Source organism: Caloenas nicobarica, chromosome 1 (assembly GCF_036013445.1).
Source record: "Caloenas nicobarica isolate bCalNic1 chromosome 1, bCalNic1.hap1, whole genome shotgun sequence".
Taxonomy (NCBI): domain Eukaryota; kingdom Metazoa; phylum Chordata; class Aves; order Columbiformes; family Columbidae; genus Caloenas; species Caloenas nicobarica.
This window is the reverse complement of record NC_088245.1, coordinates 206,694,570-206,716,690: the sequence shown is the minus strand read 5'-3', so window position 1 is coordinate 206,716,690 and position 22,121 is coordinate 206,694,570. Positions and strand designations below refer to the sequence as shown.

At 37.6% G+C, this 22,121-nt stretch overlaps 1 protein-coding gene across 3 annotated transcripts in view; it reads right to left on the bottom strand.

The window, feature by feature from the left end:
- GRM5 (glutamate metabotropic receptor 5) overlaps positions 1 to 22,121 on the bottom strand; it is a 257,065-nt gene that overhangs the window by 5,709 nt on the left and 229,235 nt on the right. The window contains exons 7-9 of one of the 3 annotated variants that reach the window (XM_065632035.1): positions 17,190 to 18,129; positions 2,599 to 2,694; positions 858 to 1,022 (exon numbers count right to left, since the gene is read on the bottom strand). In XM_065632035.1, the coding sequence (XP_065488107.1) occupies positions 858 to 1,022; positions 2,599 to 2,694; positions 17,190 to 18,129 (1,201 nt within the window). The remainder of the gene's footprint in view (positions 1 to 857; positions 1,023 to 2,598; positions 2,695 to 17,189; positions 18,130 to 22,121) is intronic. The other 2 variants (XM_065632043.1, XM_065632051.1) reach the window with 2 other exon arrangements.

The following is a 22,121-nucleotide window of genomic DNA, read 5'->3' as shown; positions in this document are numbered from 1 at the left end:
TTTGGCATGCCTGATAAATTATTACAGAGGTATTTATGCGCATGCGACTTATCAGCAGAAAAATTACTCTTGTGGATTATTGAGTAGTTTCTTATTAATTGCATTTAATAAAATCAGAAATGCAAATATGATGCAAGAAATACAAAAACCCATGATGTTGTGATGTCTGCTTTGTGAAAGCCTCATGAAACATCCCATTCTATGACTGATTTTATCAGATATATGAGAATCATGCTCACAAGTGATGCAAGATGTAGTAATTTGTCTTTATCAGAAATGGCCTTTCAAAGCATCACATAGTATACCCATCACTGCTATTTATATCGCTTTTCATCTTGGAAAATTTCCAAGCCTTTTGTGAGACTAATATACAGAGATAGTTAGGCCCTAATGTGAAAAATATCCACACTAGGTTTGGAACACAAAAATAATATTGTATGGGGGATCTGAAAACGTGAGCTGAACAATACACCCCAGTATGAAATTGCATAGCATTTTTTAGGCTGAAATGATGTAAGTAAGGTTTGGTCAGTACCATAAGACCACTTCATCCCAGGAGATGACAAGATTTTTTTATTATTCACAAATGATCAGACCTCTGCATCTGTTGTTTTCCATCTGTGCTTCATCCCAGTGACTTCTAGCACTGCTCTGATACTGAGACAGGAGAACGACACCCACTTCCCTTTCTGCAACTACTACACTATCTTGGGGAGGTTCCCAGGCTATTCAGTGACAACTCTACTTAGCTCATGAGATTTGACAAGAACCACTGGCCAGGACACTGTGGCTGGAGACAACAAAACACAGCCATCAAAGGCAATTGCACTCTCTGTTAAGCAGCAGGTGTTCTTAACTGTTTGAGCAGGTCTTGTAGCTGCTGACAGTCTTGCTGTGGAACTATTAGACTGACACAGTTTCCAGTCTTTTTGACTGTTAGGGTATCCTCTTTAACAGGAAGCTTTTTCTCCTCTCTACTTGATTCAGATCGATTACAGTCTGGAATGCAAACAGATTCTTCACTGTGAAGATATAAAATATAAAAAAGAAGTTTTTCAAGTGTATATATATATGGCCAGGCAAAACAGACCTGAATACTGTACAACAAAATACAGTTGTTTGACATTTACATGTATTTTTCCGCTCTTCAAAATTCTTTTATATAGTGACTCCAGATAGCTTTTAAATGAAGACTAAATATCACTGAAGGCAATGCGATGTAGTAAAAAAAAAATAAATCTAGACAACACACAGACAAGAAACAGAATCCCAGCTGACAAAAAATAACAAGTGTGTATAAATTTTGTATGACACTCAGCGATGAATGTTCCTGATGTTACTTAAACAGCAGGAGTCCCCCAAGTGTGTGATATGTGGCGTTATAGCTGATAGCCTTTTGTACATGAGTGAATATTGTTGTACCCAAGGGGAACATAACACTGCACAAGTGTTTTACCGAACACCCTCCTACAACGATAAAATTCACCTGTGATGCAACACTTGGGAAAAGCAAAGGTATAATTTGGTCATGGTGTGTTCTAAGGTTACACTTGTAAATATCTTATGGGGGTCAATAAGTAGATCTTTTAATAAACAAACAAAATGCTTTTAACTTGTAGTAGAGTGTAACACGATGGTAAAATGCTTATTAAGAGTATTGTTTCATGGCAGATTTATAGCCATCAGCTTTATAATACATGAGGCTTATTCATTTATTAATGGAGATGTCTGGAGAAATTGATTTTCTGCCCTATGGGAGAGTTCAACATTTGGAAATCTGACTGGACTCAAAATTAGATGAATACGTGAAATCTCCAAGTATTTCACAGAATTAAACAGTTTTAAATATTTCAATACAAAAACATATTGAAAGAGTTCATCCCAATGACACCCAAAAAATGCAATATTTGATATTCATTAAAATTGTAACATTGGTGTATAATGTCATGCAGTATATAATAGCCAGAGCAAAACTGAAAATAAATATATAAACTAAATTAAATGGAGAAATTTATGAAAAAGTTGTTCTGAAATTTATTTAAAATGAGTATGAAACCTTTCCTTAGAAACACTCTAAAACTCAGCACTTTCCTCCAAGATATTTTGATGGAGAGCCAACATTTTCATATTGAAAAAGTTTTCATCAGTTTTTCTCTTTTCCTTCCGAAAGCTCTTTTTATTCTGAAAGCTTCTTTGGTTAGACCTGCTGTAACCCACGAATATGTAGTGGGATCACCATTCCAGAGGCATTCTGGAGCTGCTTACTCCAAGTTTGGATGCTGTCCCGCTTCATCTGCTCTACTGGTTGATTCAGGTGTAAGACTTCTCCTACTCAAAGCACCATATTATGACAACATCACACAGGACACGTGGTTTGGATCACTCGAATGAACATGGTGCAAGGTTTTTTTGGCAGTCAGATGGAACACAGAAATCAGCAGTGGCCATGTGTTTTCTTTTTCCTTTTTCTTTTCTAAACACACTATATGGGATGCACAGGAATTACAGACAGAGGACCTGGCCTGGCATTGTCCCAGGGCTGCTCCTCTTGTTCACAGACATATCACACTGCCCTAAGGCCACTTGCTGTTTGCTTACCTGGTCATTGTAGCTCTCCCACCATTCCCCATACTCCCTTTTGGGGTGAAACACTCTATTTCCGACTTGTGCGGGGCCAGTCTCCTGCCTTTGTACCTAATAAATCACGACAACAACAGGAGCAAACAGAAAGAGGTGATTGTGTGCTCAGCTTTCTGTGACAGCTGCTGTGAAAAGGGCCATGCACATAAATGCTACCGTGGCAGTGGCGGGGTATAGTGCAAAGCAGCTGTGGGAGTGGTGGAATTACTGCATAAAACCGCAGACCTGTGCTAGAGCAAATGGGGCTATGCAGGAGAGGCGCTCACCATTTTCTTTATATATATATATATATATACATACATATATAGGAGGAGCTAAAAAATTCTACAGAATAAATAATACGCTAACATTTTGTCTTCAGTATTTTTTGGAGTTAGACCAAAATGTTTGGCTAAACAGTTTAAGGGAAACAACACTTAACGTAAGGATCAGTGAGAAATCAGCTGGTAGCCACATTCTCAACCCTAACTTAGCCTCTTTCTCTAATTCCTCATCTCTGAAACAATTGACTTGTTCCTCTGCTTGTCAAAGCAAGAACCGGTGTAGCTGATCACTTGGATAAAATCTGTGTGGGCTCGCAGTTCATGCCATGAATGGGCCTTCCTCTCTCCACTAGCAATAAAAGGAGGCTAGATGACTTACTGAGAGATGCAGACACAAATTCAAATGAAATTAATCCAAATCCTAGAGCCCAGTGCAGTACTGTGAATTTTTAAATTCCATACCTTGCACTTGGATGAAAAATTCACTTGGACAAACAGTTTAAATCTTGAGGATCTAATTAATCCCTGAGTACGATACCAGGATGAGACCTGGTCATCGTTTACTCTCTGAGCAATTAATTGGGATGTGAGCATTGAAGAAGTCTTATGTTGGCTCTCTTCCCAGTGGTGAATTTCACCGTAATTGTACAAATTATTCTGCTAGAAATATCTATTTAAATGTTTTAATAAAATTTGGGCAAAATGCCTACAGATGTCTTCTCAAAGTGTTTGTAGTACCCCATTCCCACATGCTATGGGTTGCATTGTGGATATTTAACACACTTCTGTATGGAGCGTTCACATTTTAACACTGCTAACATCACGGAATAAATTACTTATTTGTTGCTCGTCCATCAACCTGATCTAAATAGCATAAGTTACCTTGAGGTGAACAGCCCTGTAAAAGAGAAATGACCTGAGTGCACACAAACTGAGGCTGAACTTTGGATGCAGTTATAGCAGATTCTCAGAGGCAGTGCATATTGCATAAATAACTGAGGAAGAAGCTTAGTGAATCTGAGGGTGAACCGGAGAGAGTAAAATGAGGTGTGCTCAGTGCAAAGAAGTCCTTTCATTTACAAATTATAACCTTACTGAAAGGAGGAACAACAGGCACTTTGCAGACTGGCTACCAAGGTTTCAGTGCAATCCAGAGTGCAGTATACGCAGTGCTCCCAGATAGGCATGAAGCTTGTGCATGGCACATAAATATTAAATGGAAGTCGATTCCTAGAGCAGAGGAAAAACTGGAGGGGCTTATAGAGAGGATAAATTCACTGAAAAATACAAAGGAAGTCAAACAGGATCATACAAATGCAACTGGGATAGCCAGAGAGAAAAAGCAAAGAGAAAAGAATGTGTACAAACTTCACAGGAAGGAAATAAAGTTGGGGTGAAGATGTTAGATGTCAAAGAAAGTAGAATTTAGGAAAAGCAGGAAGGAAGGAGTTACATTTAGACCCGATAACCAAAAGAGATACTTTGTGCCCTGCAAGACAGAAGGAGAATAAGTCAAGACTAAGGGAAGGAATTTGGAGACTCTAAATGCTCACAATAAGATAAATACTGAAAAACAACCAACAGAAGGAAACAAGAGGTGAGTGTCCTTGGTAACTCCATCCTGAAGAATCCCTGGTAAGGGTGCATGTGACCCAGACAAAGAAACCCTGCAAATTGCCCATTCCCCAGTCATTAGTGCAAATTTCACAGCCGTGAAAGTCAGCAGAGAGATTACTATGAATCTCTCAAGTTCTTCCATCCACTCAAGAGCAAATTACACCATCAGAAATCATAGTTGTCACAGAACGCCTCAAAGCTTTGAACCATAGTAACTGCTCCACTGCCATTAATTCAGTGCTAAATATTCCATGTAATTATGAAAACAGTGACTAACTCTAATTAATGATTCTAGTGTGCAAAGTGCATGTAACCAATGCATGGAATCTGCAAAGTTCTTTGGGTGACTATTCTGGAAAGCAACACCAGAGGTTCTGCATAAAAAGGGCTTTCAGACCAGATAGAGGGCATGATTTTGCCTCAGAGTGTCTTGCATTAGAAGAATGTCCCCTTCCTGGTTGTTTAAACAAATGATTGTTTTAAAAGATTTAATGTGAGGGAAAAAAAACCCTCAAACATTTCTTCACAGTTGCCATTAAAAATGCTAACATGAAAATTAATTTGTTTTTTCAGCTGGTGTATGGAGGAGGCATAAAACACTACATTTGAGCAGCATTTGCAAGAATAGATTTCTCTTTGTCAATTCTAGAACTATATATTGGTTAGAAAAGAGAGACACTTCTAGTACAGAAAGGCAGCTACTAAATTCTGTTGAAGAATTTAAAAGATTTTGGGTCACTTTTAGTGTTTTTTTGGGGTCTTTGGGTGTGTCATTGTGGGCTATGTCATTTTTTTGCACAGGGTGAGTTATCTTAAGAAAAATGCTCAATATGTTTTATAATAGTGATCAGCGATAGGACATTTGGGAATTAATCCCCAGTAATTCAATCACTACAGTGCTTGTCCATTAGCCAAACACTTTGTCACATCACTCTATCTTACACAGCAGCGCCCTGCACTCTCCAGGGGATCAGTAGAGAGAAAGAAACTTAATCCTGCGCTGAGAGAAACCACGTCTGCACTCGATGTACATGTGATACATGGCAGGAAACACCAGTGGGACTGCTCAGGTTTGAAGGACTGTTAGGCCTTTCTTTGCCTTCTCACCTTCCAACAAAACTCCTCTTGTAGACCAAAATTAATAGATGCTATGGGAAATAAAGGGGGAATATGGGAATCATCATCCTGAATGAGACCAATAGTCATCCACTACTACATTTCCACTGTGGAAACCAGTTTTAACACGTAGATTTTTTTTTTTTTTTTTTCTTCTAGTGAAGGTCTGTGCCTCTGTACTGACGAGAGCTGATAGTCTTTAGATATAGATTTTATTGAACTGTGCCTATACTTTAGAACCAGGAGCTGGTATTCTAGTGGTCCTGACTTCATGTTAGAGTGAGACCCAAGCGTGCTCATGGCCCCTCCTGGCCCTGCTCTCTCCTGGTTTCCATGCAGAGGGCCTTGGATGCCTTGACCAGCAGTCCATTCTATATGGCAGTAGGTGTCCTATCTGGAGGATGTTGCTGGGCCAGACCTGGAAGACGTGCCATAGCCCACATTTCTGTATAGTTTGGTCAAATCCTTGATAAATAGTCTATGGGTAGAATGTTGTAGTGGTACACAGTTTCTGTTAAAATGTCCACACTACACTGGCTGAGAAAGACTACCCAAAAGACAAATGTTTGCAATAGTGAAAAGTAGTTGCTTCAGATAATCTGTCCTCTGAAAAAAAAAAAAAATTCTAGCAATTGGAAACTGACTTTTACTCTTAGACATATTTTTTTTCCTCTCTCCTTTTTCAATAGAAATTTTAAAAGATATCTCAGAATACTCTTTTTTTAAAAATATACAGTGCAAAGCAAAGGTAATGTGCAAAGCAAAGGTAATTTGCTGTGTTGAAGATGGAGAACTGTCATCAATCCATATTTCAAATGCAATCTCATACTGCATTGCAGAAATGTTATTAATTATTGAGCACCAAATGTGTGCTTGGCACTGCTAACCCTGGAGGAAGAGAGTAGCTCTAATCAACACAGAAGCAATGTCCTAATGAAACTGTACCTTACAAGGGTGGAAAAAGTGATGTTTCCACAGAAACACTTCAGAGGAGGGAGGTTTTACGGCCATATCTCATTGTAGGGAAATGGTCAATGGCATATTGGGAATGTAAGTTCAGCATGACAGTGACTAATTCCTAAGATCCTTGTTAATTAATGGGACTCCAATTTTTGGTCTGAGATACTGAAAATGGTATAAGGTGTCTAAAACTCTGATTCAAGCTTTTTCCCACAAGTTAACAATAATCAAAGCAGGTAATATCTATTACAGATTTCAACCCTAAACTTCTTATTTTGGCTATTTTGGAATAAACCTGAAACAAGGATTTTTAAAGCCCTGAAAGATGAAATTAATGGAGGAGAGAAGGCGAGAAGAGAGGAGAGGAGACAAGAGGAGATGGGATTCAGAAAGCTTTACAGTATATTGATGAAATACTGTCTTTTTGCTTTCCATGATTTTTACAGAGTGTTTTCAATGTTAATATGCCTGGAACTTGGACAGATGGCTGAACATTACAAAGCCATTGATGTTTCCGGACCCAGTTAAATATTTTAATGATCAGATTTTACATACAAATAGTATTATTCACCTGCAATATTACTCGGTCTTGATATTAAGAAATAATGAAGAACTTTCATTTCATAGCAGCAGAGATAAGGCTGGACTTTAGACTGGGTAAGAAAAAGTCTGTATGAAGACTTCTGCATAAATAGTGAAGAAAGAAATATGAAAAATATTTAGCACTGTAACTGGATGGGCTTCTTTGAACCACAAAAATACCGTGTTCATGAAAATGAGTTCTGTGAGACTGGTCACGCTATCTTGACACTGCATCACATCACACTGAATACTTTTAAAGGAGTCTCAGCTTATTGTGTGACATTTTCCCATTTATATAATGGCTAAAATAAATTATATATTATTAAGCATGGCACTTTTTGTTCCTTTTAAAAAGAATCAACATAAAAACATTGTCTGCTTAATAGCACAATTTCAGCAAGTAAAATTACGATAAAGACAAACCTGCATTTTTTTTTTCAAGTGCAGCATAATCTTTTCCTTTCTTTTTATTTTTTTTTTTTTTACACCTTATTCTAATTAAGCAATCATATGTAATTGCAGCTGCTGAATTAAAATGACATTGATGGAATGATATACAAAGCATTATACTGTTTCAAGGGAAGACTAGATAGATAGGAAAATATTACCAGAATGTTTATTTGCCTTCTGCCAAAAAGAGTATTTCTGAAATGTTGGACAAACAACAGTATAGAATTTTTGTACATTAGGGCCTTGTTTACAAAACACTTATTGTTCTATCCATTCTTTTCATTATACTGAAATTCTGTCCTCTCTTCTTCAGGTATATACAAATAGAGATGCCAGAGGAAGATCTCATCACTTTATTAATTATTTCCTTCATTATGTTGAAAAGGGAAGCTACACCTCATTTGCTCTGTATGATTTTAAACGTTAGAAACTTCTCTAGGTTTGTGAAATGGGTGGGTAGGGGTCTGCTTTGCAATGCCTTACCTTGACATTGTTTTAATGTGACATTTTTCAATTTTGCTGACTTACAAGAAAACTTTCTCTTTTCCAATGCTTTTCATTACTTGCATCTGTTATGCTATGCTGTGTATTTTATATATTAACTCTATTTTGTTTTCTAATGTTTTACATCTTTGGTGCTTGTTTATTAGATTTTTAACCTTTCTTTTTCTGCTACCTCATTATTGCATAGTGGTCTGTAAAATTATTTTTTTTCTGCTGTTTTTACAATGTATAACTTTGCTGTAAGTCATCAACTGACAGTAAACTGGATAATCACTGACATATATAATGCTATAATCAAAACTGCAGCAAGTTAATAGAGAGTTTTGTGTTTATATACTTCAAAGGACACCTGCCTTGAATTTCAGTCCCAGTTGTTAAAAAACATCTGCAACCAAATGCAGCTAAGTCAGCCGAAATTGCAGCTCTACCAGTCCTCACCAACTTCCAGTGTTCAAATACAAATGTCATTCTTTATAATTCATACAGGTATTTCCATAGTGGTGGCCCGACCCATGTCTTGTTTGGACCTTGGAAGGAGGGTGGATGCCTTAGTCTTCTTTTTGCCAAATTAATTACAATTCCAGTTCTCATCAAAGTTTGTGCTGGAAAGAACTGTAAGTTCCTTCAGTAGACAAACCTGGGCTCAGGTCTGATGACAGTTTGCAACAGGATCTACATCAAGCATGTTAATGGACATCAGACCATCTGAATGGCTTGTCTGGGTGCCCTTCAGCATGAATGAAAAGAAAATATTGATTTTTTTTTTTTTTTGTAGTACACTAGCAAGACTGCAGTTTGCAATTCAGAGCATATTTGTGTGAGAGTAGGCAGGGAACTGTTTACAACATAGTTTAATTTGTACAGTTCACCTATGATATTTGGTTCAAAATGATGGAGACACTGTCTTAATAATATAAATAATTCCAAAAATTAAGCTTGAATACTTGTGCTCAGTTAATGCAGCCGAACAATTTGTGTCAGTCAAACAGTATTTCACTTAAATTTGAGGGCAAAATTCAAAACAACAAGACTAGCACTGCACACAAATTAAAAATCATTGTAATCAGGGCATTCAAGAATATCGGTTCATTGTACAGATGGAATGTTTTAGCAGCAATTTATCAAAATCTTTCAGACTCAGTACCTTTCACTGAGTTTCGTAAAATATTCTTCAGTCATTTCACAATATTTGAAGTTTAATTAATCACAGTATCAGGCCTGTCCAAAAAGACAGCAGGACTAATTTATTTAGGGAAAAATGAAGGACTCAAATTATTCAGTAATCTTGCAATCTAAATTTTTGTAGCATATTAGATTAAAATAGTTCTGAATGATCCATTTGGGAACTGTTTCATTAATAAATGAAGACTAATCAGTCAAAAGGATAATGACTTCCTTTGAAAAGTCAAAGATATTTTCCTGCATGCATGAAAATTATTTTCTAGCAAAGCTATGAAGCAAACCAATAATATCTTGTTGCATCATTATGGATATTGCTTTTTTAAATAAGAGCAATACCCTTCGAGCCAAACTTAAATTGTTACCTGTTCTAATGAAATGACATCGTGTAAGAAGCTTAAGCCTCACTTTTTTGCCATTGTCTCATAGTACAAAGCTATCTAAGCACTTCAGTGCAATTTTCAGTCAATGGTTCCCTTAAATAGCACCTATAGAAATTAACATTTTTTGGGGTACATGAGGATTTCTCAGTGACATATTTTGCCTTACAGTAAACTTTTCTCTTGTTTTCTTCAGCACTTCCAGTTTTCAGCTTTCGCAGGGATTTCTTGCATTGAGATGAGCAATGTCTAGAAGCTGGTCACTGCTACAGTGCAAGGGTGCCGTAAGTCATTTCTACAATGCAACTTCTTAAGCATTAGTTGTGCTGATTCACATTCTTCAATAATCTCCTGGCCATTTCTTCAGACACGAGAGCTGATCTAAATAACTAAAAGTCACCTATAAGTTATTATTCTATTATATAAAACTTCAGGATTTCAAATAATGTTCATTTTTTTTTCTCCTCAGCTAAATAAATCCAGAATTTTAAAGGTCTTTTAGTGTAAAGCTAATAATAAAGGCCTGGTGGATGGAGCACCTGTGGGTACAAGAGATGCAGGTTGGAATCTCTCCTCTGCCATTAGCTGGCATTAAAAATCATTGTTCTTTTCACCAGGCTAGAAAATAACCCTCTGCCTTTTCCAATCAATGTTCATTTCATACATGACAGAATGGCTCCACCAGGCTCCCATAAGAAAGGAATCCATGCTGGCATAACTGACAGGCTGCTGATATAACTCTGTATGAGAGGTGATACAACAGTGCTGATATCAGTATCGTGAGGTTACAACCTCTTCTATATTCAGTTTCATAATTCTATGAGCAAACTAATGCAACCACCTTCAGAAACTGCAGAACCAACGGTTTTTATGAAGTTTGTGACTGTCACTCTAAGGACTGAGAAAGTTGTGTTTTCCTTTGTTTTGCCAGGCAATGGACTTCATGGAGTGTTGTTAGTGTACTGTGTGACCATTGGATCAGTAGGAGTATCTCAGCCCCCTGTTTCTGAAAATGGTGAATATGAACCTACAACCCATGCCCTGACAAGGTCTGGTAAGTAAAAAGGTTTTACAAATAAGTTTGGAAGAGAAGTGTAGTGTTCTTTTATCATCATTCAAAATGTGTCAAAGAAATTGTTCAAGTTACATACAAATGAAATCAAAATTGGCACTTGTACTGTAAGAAATGTGTCCCAATAGAATATGCTGTGGCAGAAACTCATGATCAGTATCTTTCTCAATGGGCGTACGTGTAAGGAATGTGAACCAGCTTCAGCTTTCCACAAAACTCCCCCAGTTGTTCTTGTACTCCAACTTCTTTACAGGACTGAAAGCTTCATGTCAAATAAGAGCCCTGTTTCATCTCTTAGGCAACATATCTTCCTGAGGCAATGGGAGCTGGAGTTTCTTGCATTTACACCTGAAATCCTCATGCTGATAATGCACATGCATATTCTAAAAATATTTAATCACAGCTTGATGGCCATGGCTTCAAATTTATCTACTTATTCAAAGATGTGGCTTTCAACTGGTCAAAATTTGGTATCTGGGCAACAGGAATTTCATGCATTGCATCCTGGAGTCCCTTGGCATGGTGTGTGTAACAGTGGCAGAGGTTTATTCTGATGGGGATTCCCATTTGTCTGGGAACTCAGTGTCTTCCTGGGGCTTTCCTAATAATGTAACATAGCAGTCATCAGACCTTGAAGAAGTTGTTGAAACAGCTAAAATTACTCAAGCTCATTCAAGCCTGAAATTGTTGTTTCACTTATTTTTTCAGTGCTTTAAATGGATTGCAATCAGATTCAGAATTAGAAGGAAAGTTTGAAAAATTTTCCTGAGGAAAAAAAAGGTGTTTGGGGTTTTTTTTGAGAAATTTCAATTCAGGCTTCTGAAAAAATTTTTCTCAAAATTTTGATGCTGAGATATGACATGCTGATGTATGATATAATATTTAGACTGCAATATTTTTAAACCATGAATGGCAGCTTCTAGGCTGATCCAAGCATATTTTTCTTATTTTGTGGATCAAAATGGCTGCTGTTTGAATTGTAATGAAATAGATATAGTCAGTCATAAGAGAGAAAAAGAGAAGAGAGAAGGGGGAAACCCAGCTGTTCCTTGCAGAAAACGGAGTACACAGTGTGACGGTAGACACCTATTTCCAAAATATTTCATTATGGCACAGTTTGGGTCTGTTTGATATAAACACTAATTTTAGCCACTGGTGGTCCAGGGCTGAATCCAGTCCAGTGGAAAAATCTACCTTACTTATCACGTTTTCTTTTCATATGAAACAGAGAATGGTGTTTAACAGCATGAGAGCGTGGACAGCTGAAAGCTTTTTCTGATGCCTGAGCAAGGCAGGCACTTGGTCCCTCAGGCTGCTATAATTGCACCAGTGCAGTGCTTGAGAGAGAGAAAAAATGCTCCCAAATGGCACCTGATTCTAAGGTGGATATCTGAGCATCTTTGTCTAAGCTGAGTAAAGAAAAACAAGATTAATGATGATTTATGCAATAAAAATTCTGTGGTTTGCCTGAGAGTGAGTGTTGCCTCACTAGTGCAAGGGATCCCCACTCCTGACTGAAAGCTGTCAGTCCTATCACTGCTGCAGATGGATACAGAGCAATGCCCAGTTCTGGAATCACACAGTGGCAGACAAACTTCTTAAGAGGACAAATTAATACATTAAAACCAAAATGAGTAGTTTATTTGCTTTGATAGCCATAGTTTATATTTAATTATTTAGGAAACACCACATCATGCAGTAAATCCAGATGGAAGAAAGCATCAATGCCACACTGGGCTATTAAGCTTTAATCTCAATGAGATTTGTTAGTTGCTGTGAATAAGTGTCTATGATAAGGTGCAGAAATCTATATGTATCTTTTTTTTCTGTTGTCTAGTATTGTGCTGTTCACATCTGCATAGAGAAATTACACATAGCACCACAAATATCCACTGTATCTTTAATATGGCTAACATTATCTGACTTTACTGGTGATGATTCTTTCCTGTTGAGTGATCATATCTACCTGCCTGGGCAACAGATTGAAAATACTGCTCAGTCCTTTTGCCTAGATGAATAATTACTTTCAGCAATCCTAACTCATTTAGAAGATGATAATATCTTATATTGTTTCAGGAGAGTACTTTTGCTTTGTACTGGGCACCTACTAGCTTCTGTCTTTTGAGAATGTCGTAGAAGAAACCTGAATGCCTCCCACATCATCACAGGGACCATGGTCGACTGGCAGTTAAAAAAACCTGCAGCTACCTTATTCCTTTCTTTTGTTTCTCACTGTCACTGCAAATATAAATAAATGGGAAAGCATATGAATTATATATCTATTCTGCAAGCAGAGAGCCTTACCTGGGGATTGCAAGGGTGTTATCTGACCCCACTCTTCTTTCAGAGGTTCCCACCCCACTGCCTGAACAGCTCTGCTGTTTGTGTCCAGGTCACAGTTTGATATCTGGAAGGATGCCAGGTTCCTTTTGGTTTTCCCATGCCATGTTACAGGCTAAAACGGTGCAGAATTTGCTGCTGAAGCAGCTGAAGAATGCTGATGGTGAGTTGGGGACCTCCAAAAAAAGCAGCTAATGGCAGAAACCATTGTGACATCCGTGACCAACAGTGAGAGCATTGGCTGCACTGTGAAGACTTGAGAGGAATTTAAAGGGCAGCGAGAAAAACATTTGTAGGATTTTTAAGACTTCTTAGTACATATATGTGGGAGAGACAGAGTATTTAGGGTTGTTTTTAACACTTTACTGATTGCTCAGAACAGTTAATTATCTACCTTAAAGGAAAGCCAACTTTTCTACAGCTAGGTAGAGGGAAATGCATGTGCTTAAACAGTCAGTATATGTAAGCTTGGAAATCAGAGCATGGATGGTTTAGGCCATTTAAAGGCACGTTCCCAAAAAGATGAACACCTACAGTGGTTGAATTACTGTACGGAATCCAGGGCTAAGATATTAAAAATGAAAAATAAACTTTGGAACAGCTGCTCTATCTCCCAGGCCAAGTTAGCATGACTGAGGCTTTTTCATGTGCTGTTCTGGCTAGAAATACCATAATAGCAGGTCTTATAGCAGAAATATACTGTCCTTATCTTACCTTGGATACAGAGTTATTTGAGAATGGGGAGGGGATAAATTATCTCTGTATTTCAGACTCTTGCAAAACGGCTGTGTAACATATATGATAATAGCTCCTGGGACATTAAGGTAAGATTTGCTCAATTTATTTACGACCTTCTTAGTCCTTATGAAACTACTTGTTAACATAAGTGGGAACAGAAGGTCCAGATGCCTCTCTACACAAGTTGCGTGTTTTTGACTCCAGCTATGTAATGTTCAGAATTCTTGTCTGGTTTGGTAGCCTTACTTTTAAGTCAAGGTAGAATATATTTTGGTGAGTACTGCTGAATCACAGTAGCCTACATGAAATGGTTTTCATTTCACTAGGTAATTAATAGTTTTACTCTCTCTCTCTCTCTACATATCTCAGTATGTGAAGATTCATTCCAACACATATCCAAAGCTTGCCTGAGTTTTATTAATTGAAGAACACCCCATGCAAAAAGTCTTTTAGGACTCTAACATATGCATTGCTTTATTTAGGCAAAAGCAATCTTGTTATCTGTAATTTTGCAGCTGATGTGAAAGCTCTGAATGGAGCATTGGCATTATCTGTTTGACAATGATTTGATGCTATACTATACTGTGCTATAAATTAGTGTCAGGAAGCAAAACGCTAATGATAGGGGCCCCTCTATGCACTGGTGACTTAAATAGCATGTTTCTTTAAAATTCAGCAGTGACTCACTCTTTTAAATAAAACCCTTCTGAGCTATTTAAACAATGCTATGTAGCTCTACTGCATATTTCCTTTGATTCTGAGTACTTCACTGTTTACTTGAATAACTATCCAAACAAAATTTTAAGCATTTTACTGAATAATACTTTGAAACATGTTACTTTATGCTACACAACTTTTTAAAACAAATGTTTGAAAATTAAGTAAAATGGTCAGCTTCTGTTTGCTCATGCTCTACAGTGAGCAAAATTGAAGGTGAATGTGGTTTTCTGTTTTTAGAGATGATATCAGACATAGGTGAAGTTCTTAGCAGCATTTTAAATTTACTCAGCAAATTTCAGGACTCTGTTTTGTTTTCTTTCGTGCAACCAAATAAGCATTGATTAGAGAGTCTTGCCCATGATTGATGGAACCAATTTGCTATTGGATTCCCAAATCCTTCAGGCATGAATTGACTGAGCACTGCTAAGCTCACTGGCACCATCACAGTTTAACCAGTTGAGGATTCAGACACGTGCATTTAGAAGTGGTTTTGTTGCAGTTTTAAGTATTGATGAACACTACTGATGACATGAAAATGTTTTTCCAGATTTCAAACAAAATGCTCTGGCTCTTTATATGTAGGCAAAAAAAGTCAATGTATCAGCTTTGTGCTGCCTTTTTCATTCCTACACACACATATTGGACACTTTCAGTGCTCTTAAGGATTGAAGACATTTCCAAGACAGTGCCATTGAAAAAGAAGCCACTGTTGATGATGACTTATTATGTTCTGCTAATAACTCTCTACTGCAGGTGTTATCTACACATTGAGGGATATAAAGAAACAGAATCCTCAATAAGAAGAAAATACACTTTGTCTTTTAGGCTATTTAATAGCAGGGTACAGTCCTTACTTCTCAGAACAAAACATAGAGCAATATCTTTAAAAACTGGACCTTAACAGACAACTAACAAATCCTTCCCAAGCCCAAGATCTTCCTGTCATCTATAACTTCAACTTGTTCAATAAAAAAGTTGTCAGATGGAAAATGATCTCTGCAGTGAAACTGAGGAAAAATAATAATGTTCTCAAAGAGGAAGAATGCCCTCCTTTTGAGGACTATGAAGAATGCCTCTTTCAGCTGGCCCAGAAGTAGTTATAGGGCTTCTAACTTGAACATCCCAGGTTGTTCAGGCATACAGACAGAGGCTGTAGAAAAGGGACATTCCAGGTAACCATCTCTTAAAGTAATACACAATTTATCATTTTAAAATAGCATCCTACTCTGCACCTGGAAATGAACTGGAAGATACAATTATTAACAGACCACAGGTATAAAATATCTTGTAATAGGCTGGTAATTTCTGTACCAATTCAAAGATGAGCATTAGCAATAATCTGACAGAAACAAATCATCGCTTTGGCATAATCTGTCCTGTAGGTGTTACTAATAAAATTCTCCCTTGAGTCTAAATTGTGGTTCACACAAAATGGAAGTACAAATTGCCCTCCTTCCATGCCAACTTCAGTTGTAGACAATGGCATGTCTGGAAATATTCTTATTATGAATGCTAAAATCCATGTGTGTTTCAGTGGGGAGTAAAATCTAGCTACTTGTCACAGAATCTAGCTACTTGTCACTTCCAGGCTAGACATATATAGCTGAGGAATGACAAAGCTCTTTCTCTGCACTTTCTTATAGGCAGAATTATTTGTTTATGCCAGCAATTAAATAACCCAAATCATCCCCATAGCACCGTTTTCAAAAGTAAAAGGGATCAAAAGATGAAAATGAACCATTGGACTGAGTGCACTTCTATGTGTTCTGTCTATGAAGCAAGACAGTATTTCTACTCCAGAGTTCTCCTTTCCCTTCATTATTTACTTACTGTAATTTTTATACACTGAGCATACAAGTTGTCTTCATGATCACTGAGTTCAAATAATTCCTTGGGAAGAAACAAAGAAATATCTTGCAAGGGACTATCTGTTCAATGGCAGGAAGAGTAGCAGGAGCAGGGCCTGTGAGCTCCTAAATTTGATAGAGTTAGGAGGATGAATACAGAAAAAGGTATCAAGAAAGGTAAAGAAGAGAAGATAGGTGAGGATAAAAACAAAGAAAGCGGGAAGAGATAATAAGAGAAAGGAAAATCAAGGGAATAGGAGAGAAAAGTATAACAGAAGAGTCATGTGAAACAAATCCTCAGATGCCTGAGAGTAGCTACTCATGATGCCACTTGCGTTTATTATTCCACCTTGATTATGTAGCACTAGCAGCAACCCTATTGTCTTACTGCTGTGACTAGAGGCAAAATACAGATGGTATGCAATTCATTCAGGGGAGAGAGCTTGTAAATAGGTGCATTTGGGACGAGGCAATGAGTTATATTTCTTGTTGTGTTGTTTTTTTCTGCTAAGATATTGTTTTTCTCCCTGCATTAAGTGTACAGTTGACACAGCCAGTATTTACAATCTTATAATTGTTTTCCCAATGCTCTGTCCCCAGTTTTTGCATGGCTTTTTAACTAAATCAAACCTGAAACTGTTACAGATGTGGGTGAGAGGACTCACTCCTCTCCCAGTGCAGAGGCAAAGGGAATGAATATTTTTCTCTTTGTCCTTCCACTATTAGTAACTCTCAGAAGACCATACTCGCTTCCCCACACTTCCACATTAGCAAGCTTTACCTAAGGGTTTCGCCAGATGATCCCCTTCTTTTCCACAGGTTCACTAGGCTGCTTGAACGGCTTGCAGCTGAAGATGATTTTCCGTCCCCTACGTGCATGCGGACCACAGTCGACGTGGTGAATGCGCTGCGTACATTCCTTTCAGGCTTAGCGAGGATGATATAGACCTTGGGCACAAACATACAGCCAAGGGCCACCGTGGCACTCAGACTCACTGAGAAACACATGGTGATTATCTTGTAGTTGCTTCCAAAATATATTGGCACAAAAGCCAGCCAAATGATGCAGGTGGTATACATTGTAAAGGCAATATACTTTGCTTCATTGAAATTAGCTGGGACATTTCTTGTCTTAAATGCATAAAAGGTGCAACTCAAAATTAATAATCCATTGTATCCAAGGGGAGTTACAACACCCAAGTTGGTGGTGTTACAAATCAGGTAGACTTCTCGGATGCTCGGGTAATCATGCATTATATCTGGTGGCTCCATTATAAAGAGGGCAACAATTATGCCTAATTGTATACATATCAAGATAAATGCAATAACCAGTTGGGCGCAGGCACTCATGAACCTAGGTTTCTTTGTACAAATTTTCTTCTTGCTTCCAGCCAGGATTCTTGCAATGCGGTTGGTTTTAGTTACCAGAGCAGAATAACTCATAGCTGGAGAGAGGCCGATGCCAATTCGTTGAAGATAACAATAAATCTGTTGAGGTTTTGCAATCAGGCAGAACGTGCACAAGTAACCCAAGCAGATGCCAGCTAGAATGATGTAGCAAAGTTCTCGGCTGGATGATTTGACTACTGGAGTATCACGGTACATTATGAATATAGCTGTAACAAATAGGGTGGCCAACAGACCCAGACATGCAAAAACAACTGCTGCAATTGGTTCAGGATCACCCCATCTGAGATACTGGACTGGGATGAGGTCACAACCTACAGAAGAAGAAAAAAATAAGGTAAACTGAAACGCGTAGGAGTGAGATTATTTAATGATATAGTTACAGATTTTCCTGATATTTCTCTTCTTTTTGTCTTTCAGGAAGGTGCCATTATAATGAGTGTAGGTTACAATTACATTAATATAATGTCACAATAAATACTTTTCAGTGACAGCTTATTTCAGTTATACAGTTTATTTGGAATAGAACATGCTGACTAAAAATATGGCGAAACCGATTATGATAAGTCACCTTTCTTCACGGTGAAATTTTATTTTTAAATTATTTTAAATATAGTAATTTATGAGCAAATTTCAGAATCAATTTGCATTACCATGGTGCAAAATGCTTCAGAGTTGTCTGCATACTACATGCACTTACAGAAGCAGATGTCAGTCCTACTAGTTATACTCTACGCTGTGAAGGATGTTGATACTTGTTAAATAATTATGGAGGGGAATCATATAGATTCTAGCTGTCAAGAAAAACAGTACTTCTTTAACAGTCATGCTACCTTTTTTCTAACAAAAATTTTCAGGGATCAGAGTTGCAAATGGCAGATAATCTGAGATGGCACACCCTGCTGTCTTCTTTATCTGTCATTCATCCTTTTGAGACTTCTGAGGAATTAAAGCCTCATCTAACTCGTGAAATCAAACTGAAGTCAATAAATTAGTGTCACAGTTCAATTAAAAGAGTGCAACCCCACCTAAGGACACTTGTTTTTCAGTCTATGTATAGATTTTAACAAACCATTCTATGTAAGCATATCATAGAAAGTCAAAGAAGCTTCTCATTCCACAGTGTGCAGATCAACAGACAGGAGTAAAAGCTGGCAGAAAACTTGTTGCTGACTGCCCTTATCCACCCCTCCTTTCCTTTTGCACTGTAAAAACTGGATAGCCCTGGAAGCCAAAAAGAATAAGGAGGGAGGACCTTAACCCTCTGAACTGCAACTTTCTGACATAGTAGACATGTTGGCATTTCCAGCCAGGGCAGGACTGTTGGAAGGAGATAAACAGAAAGGAGGAGATGCAATTATACTTGTATTAAGCTTGACTAACCTTGATGGCAAAATCAAAATGATTTCAAAATTTAGAACTGTTGTAATCAGGTTGCTGACTTCTGGCTAGGTGAGACAGAAGGCTGTCAACCTGACACAGGGTGAGTGGTGTCAACACAGCTCACCCCAGGGTGTTGGAGCACTGTGTTCTCATATCTGTATTTTCAGCAGTGAGGGTAATCAGGACGAGGCGCTATCTGATGGGCATCTAGATGCCAAGCAATCCAAATTAATTAGGGAACCTGGGACCTCAACGACTTGATGAATGAGAGTAAATGTAGACATCAGGACTATAATTTAGGAATTTCTACATGCAAGATCTACCCTTTGTCTTTTCCTTTATTTTAAGTAGAGTTTAATTTTTTTCCAAAGCTGCCACTGACATTCTTATTAGTAAAAATCATTCCATGAAATGGTATGGGTATATATTAGGATTAGCTCCTCTCTTCTCTCAGTATTTCTGTATTCTGTATCTCTACACAATTAATATTATAAAAAATATAACACCTAAAATAAGGTGGTATACTCGACAGATTGTGTGGCAAAAGTACGAGGCAGGTAGTTCTGTATTCTTGCAGAAAAATCAGAAGGGTTAGGGTCAACAAATACTTGACATTAGTGTAGATAAAGAATACAAATTTTCAGTCACTCCAGTGTAACAGAATTTTGCTCTTTGTTACTAAATGCAGATTCATTTGCCATCCATATTTTGACTGCTTTGGTGTGCAAAGCTTTCTGTTGCAATAATAAAGTTATTGCCATGTCTAAATGTAACAAAGACATTTAGATTTTTGTGAAATGCTCTCATTAGTTGATTATAACTATTTGACTCCTGTTGGCTTTAAAGGGTTTACTTATTCAGTGTAAGGGAGACATGTTATTTCATTCTGACTTCGTCAAGATTAATGTAACACAGGTGTCACATTATTAAAATAAACATTTTATACTAATGAGAGTGGTGGAAGAAGGGTGTGTGCAGATAACCCCATGTGGGTTCTTCTCCAAGAAGTTTTATGAGTAAGTGACTTCTAAATCTATTTCTGATTTTACCAAAATGTAATCAATGTTTTGGGGAAACTATAGATTCTTGGACAGGAAGTCTGAAGAGGAAAGGTCTTTATCTGACAGCTGGCCTTTACATGCCGACAGTGATATAAGGCTGAAGTTTGCTCTGTTTCTAATGTTGCAGAAGAGGTGAATCATAACCAAATATTTCTCATTAGTTTCAGATTATTCTATGCCTTCATTGCTTTATTACTCTTTTTATATTCTCTTAATAAAACATCTGAAAAAAAGAGTTGAAAACTTTTCCCTTTTTTCTCCCACATTACTGGGTATATTTTACAAGGAAAATGCTACACTGGGCAATGATTTATTCCTCAACTGAGATTTAAGGACTGAATAGTCTTTGTAAAGCAATGATTGATGAGGCTTTCATATAATAGTTTTGCAGCTAATGGTTTCTGATGATGGCACTTTGCAGAAAGGGACAACTAGATCAAGTAGAAGAAATATGGTAAAACAGCACTGTGAATGTTCAAGTTAAGCTGATGGCCAGAATTATACCAAGGCAGAAGCTAAAAAATGGTTACACAAGATGAACTCATCCCTATCCCCTAAATATGTATATGCTCAATCGTCATTTGGACAAGATCCTGCCCCACAGTCCACCTCTTACACTTCATCAGCATCTCCAAGCACCTGGAAAGTCTTCTTTCCTAGCTGGCTCAAGAAATCCAGGTGGAACAGAGCCAGCAGCCTTGCCTTGTGGTCCCTGCAGTGCCCTGAGGCAATCTTTGGCTTGTGGAAAGGCTGTTAGGAGCCAGTCCAATTCGGAGCAGGTGTAGAGTTGTTCCATTTTGTCCTCAAGAGTTCACTGCTTCTGGGACTGGAACCCCAGTAATATTGACATAAAACTGCTTCTCTGTTCTTCTGGCCAGAAACGTAACCAGTGGAAGCAAGGGACTAGATATGCAGGGGATGAGCAAGATGATATAAAAAAAATCAGTGTCCTATTTGGCTGGAGGGGACTGGGGAAAGGATTTCTTAAAAGAGCATCAAAAATCATCAGAAAATTATAGACAAAGATGTACAAGGATTTTCTAGGGAAAATAAAAGTTCTGATATTTTGGAAAAACAATTGGCTGCTTCAGTGATGGGCTAAATTGTGCCATATATGAGAAGATGAGAACTCTTGAGGCCTTGACCATTGCAATCAGTCTCTTAGTACCCTGCACTCTCTTTATAGAGCTAAACTTGTAATTTATTTCTGATCTTTCATATTGCTTTAAAATTAGTTCTTTGGGGGAAAGAGTTCACAGAAACACTATATTATAGTCCATATTTTCTGAGGATTTGATCATGACACTGTTTCGCTATGGTAGCCTTGACACATAAGAGACCTTACCATGGCCTCAGCATCCATAAAACTGTATTAGCTTAGAAGTGAAAATCCCTCTGATGGTAGGAAATATAAAATATATAATTAAACTAGTCCCAAAGGTAAACATGACAGACTAAGGCTTGTCAATAGGATGTGCTCTGGAGAGGGAAAGGAATTCAGTGAAATCTCTTAAGTCAACATCATGAGCTAAAGCTCACTGAATCTGAACATAGAAAATAAAACTGGGATAAAATTACTTCTGGTTTAGTAAGTTCTAAATATTTTCCAGTGGGGTGTGGCATCCTGGGCAGTGATTTAAATCCCTTGACAAAATATTTGGTTTTCTTGGTAACTTTTCACAAACCCTTCAAAGGATAACAGGAGTCCAAACACCAGGACTGAAACCTAACCAAGAACCACATCTTGGTTGTGGAGAAGACTCTCCATATAGGATTTAGCACACATTATTCAAAGTGTATTGATGCCATGCCATTAGATAGTTTTTTATTAATGTTCTGAATATTTCCCTATTTATAGTCCC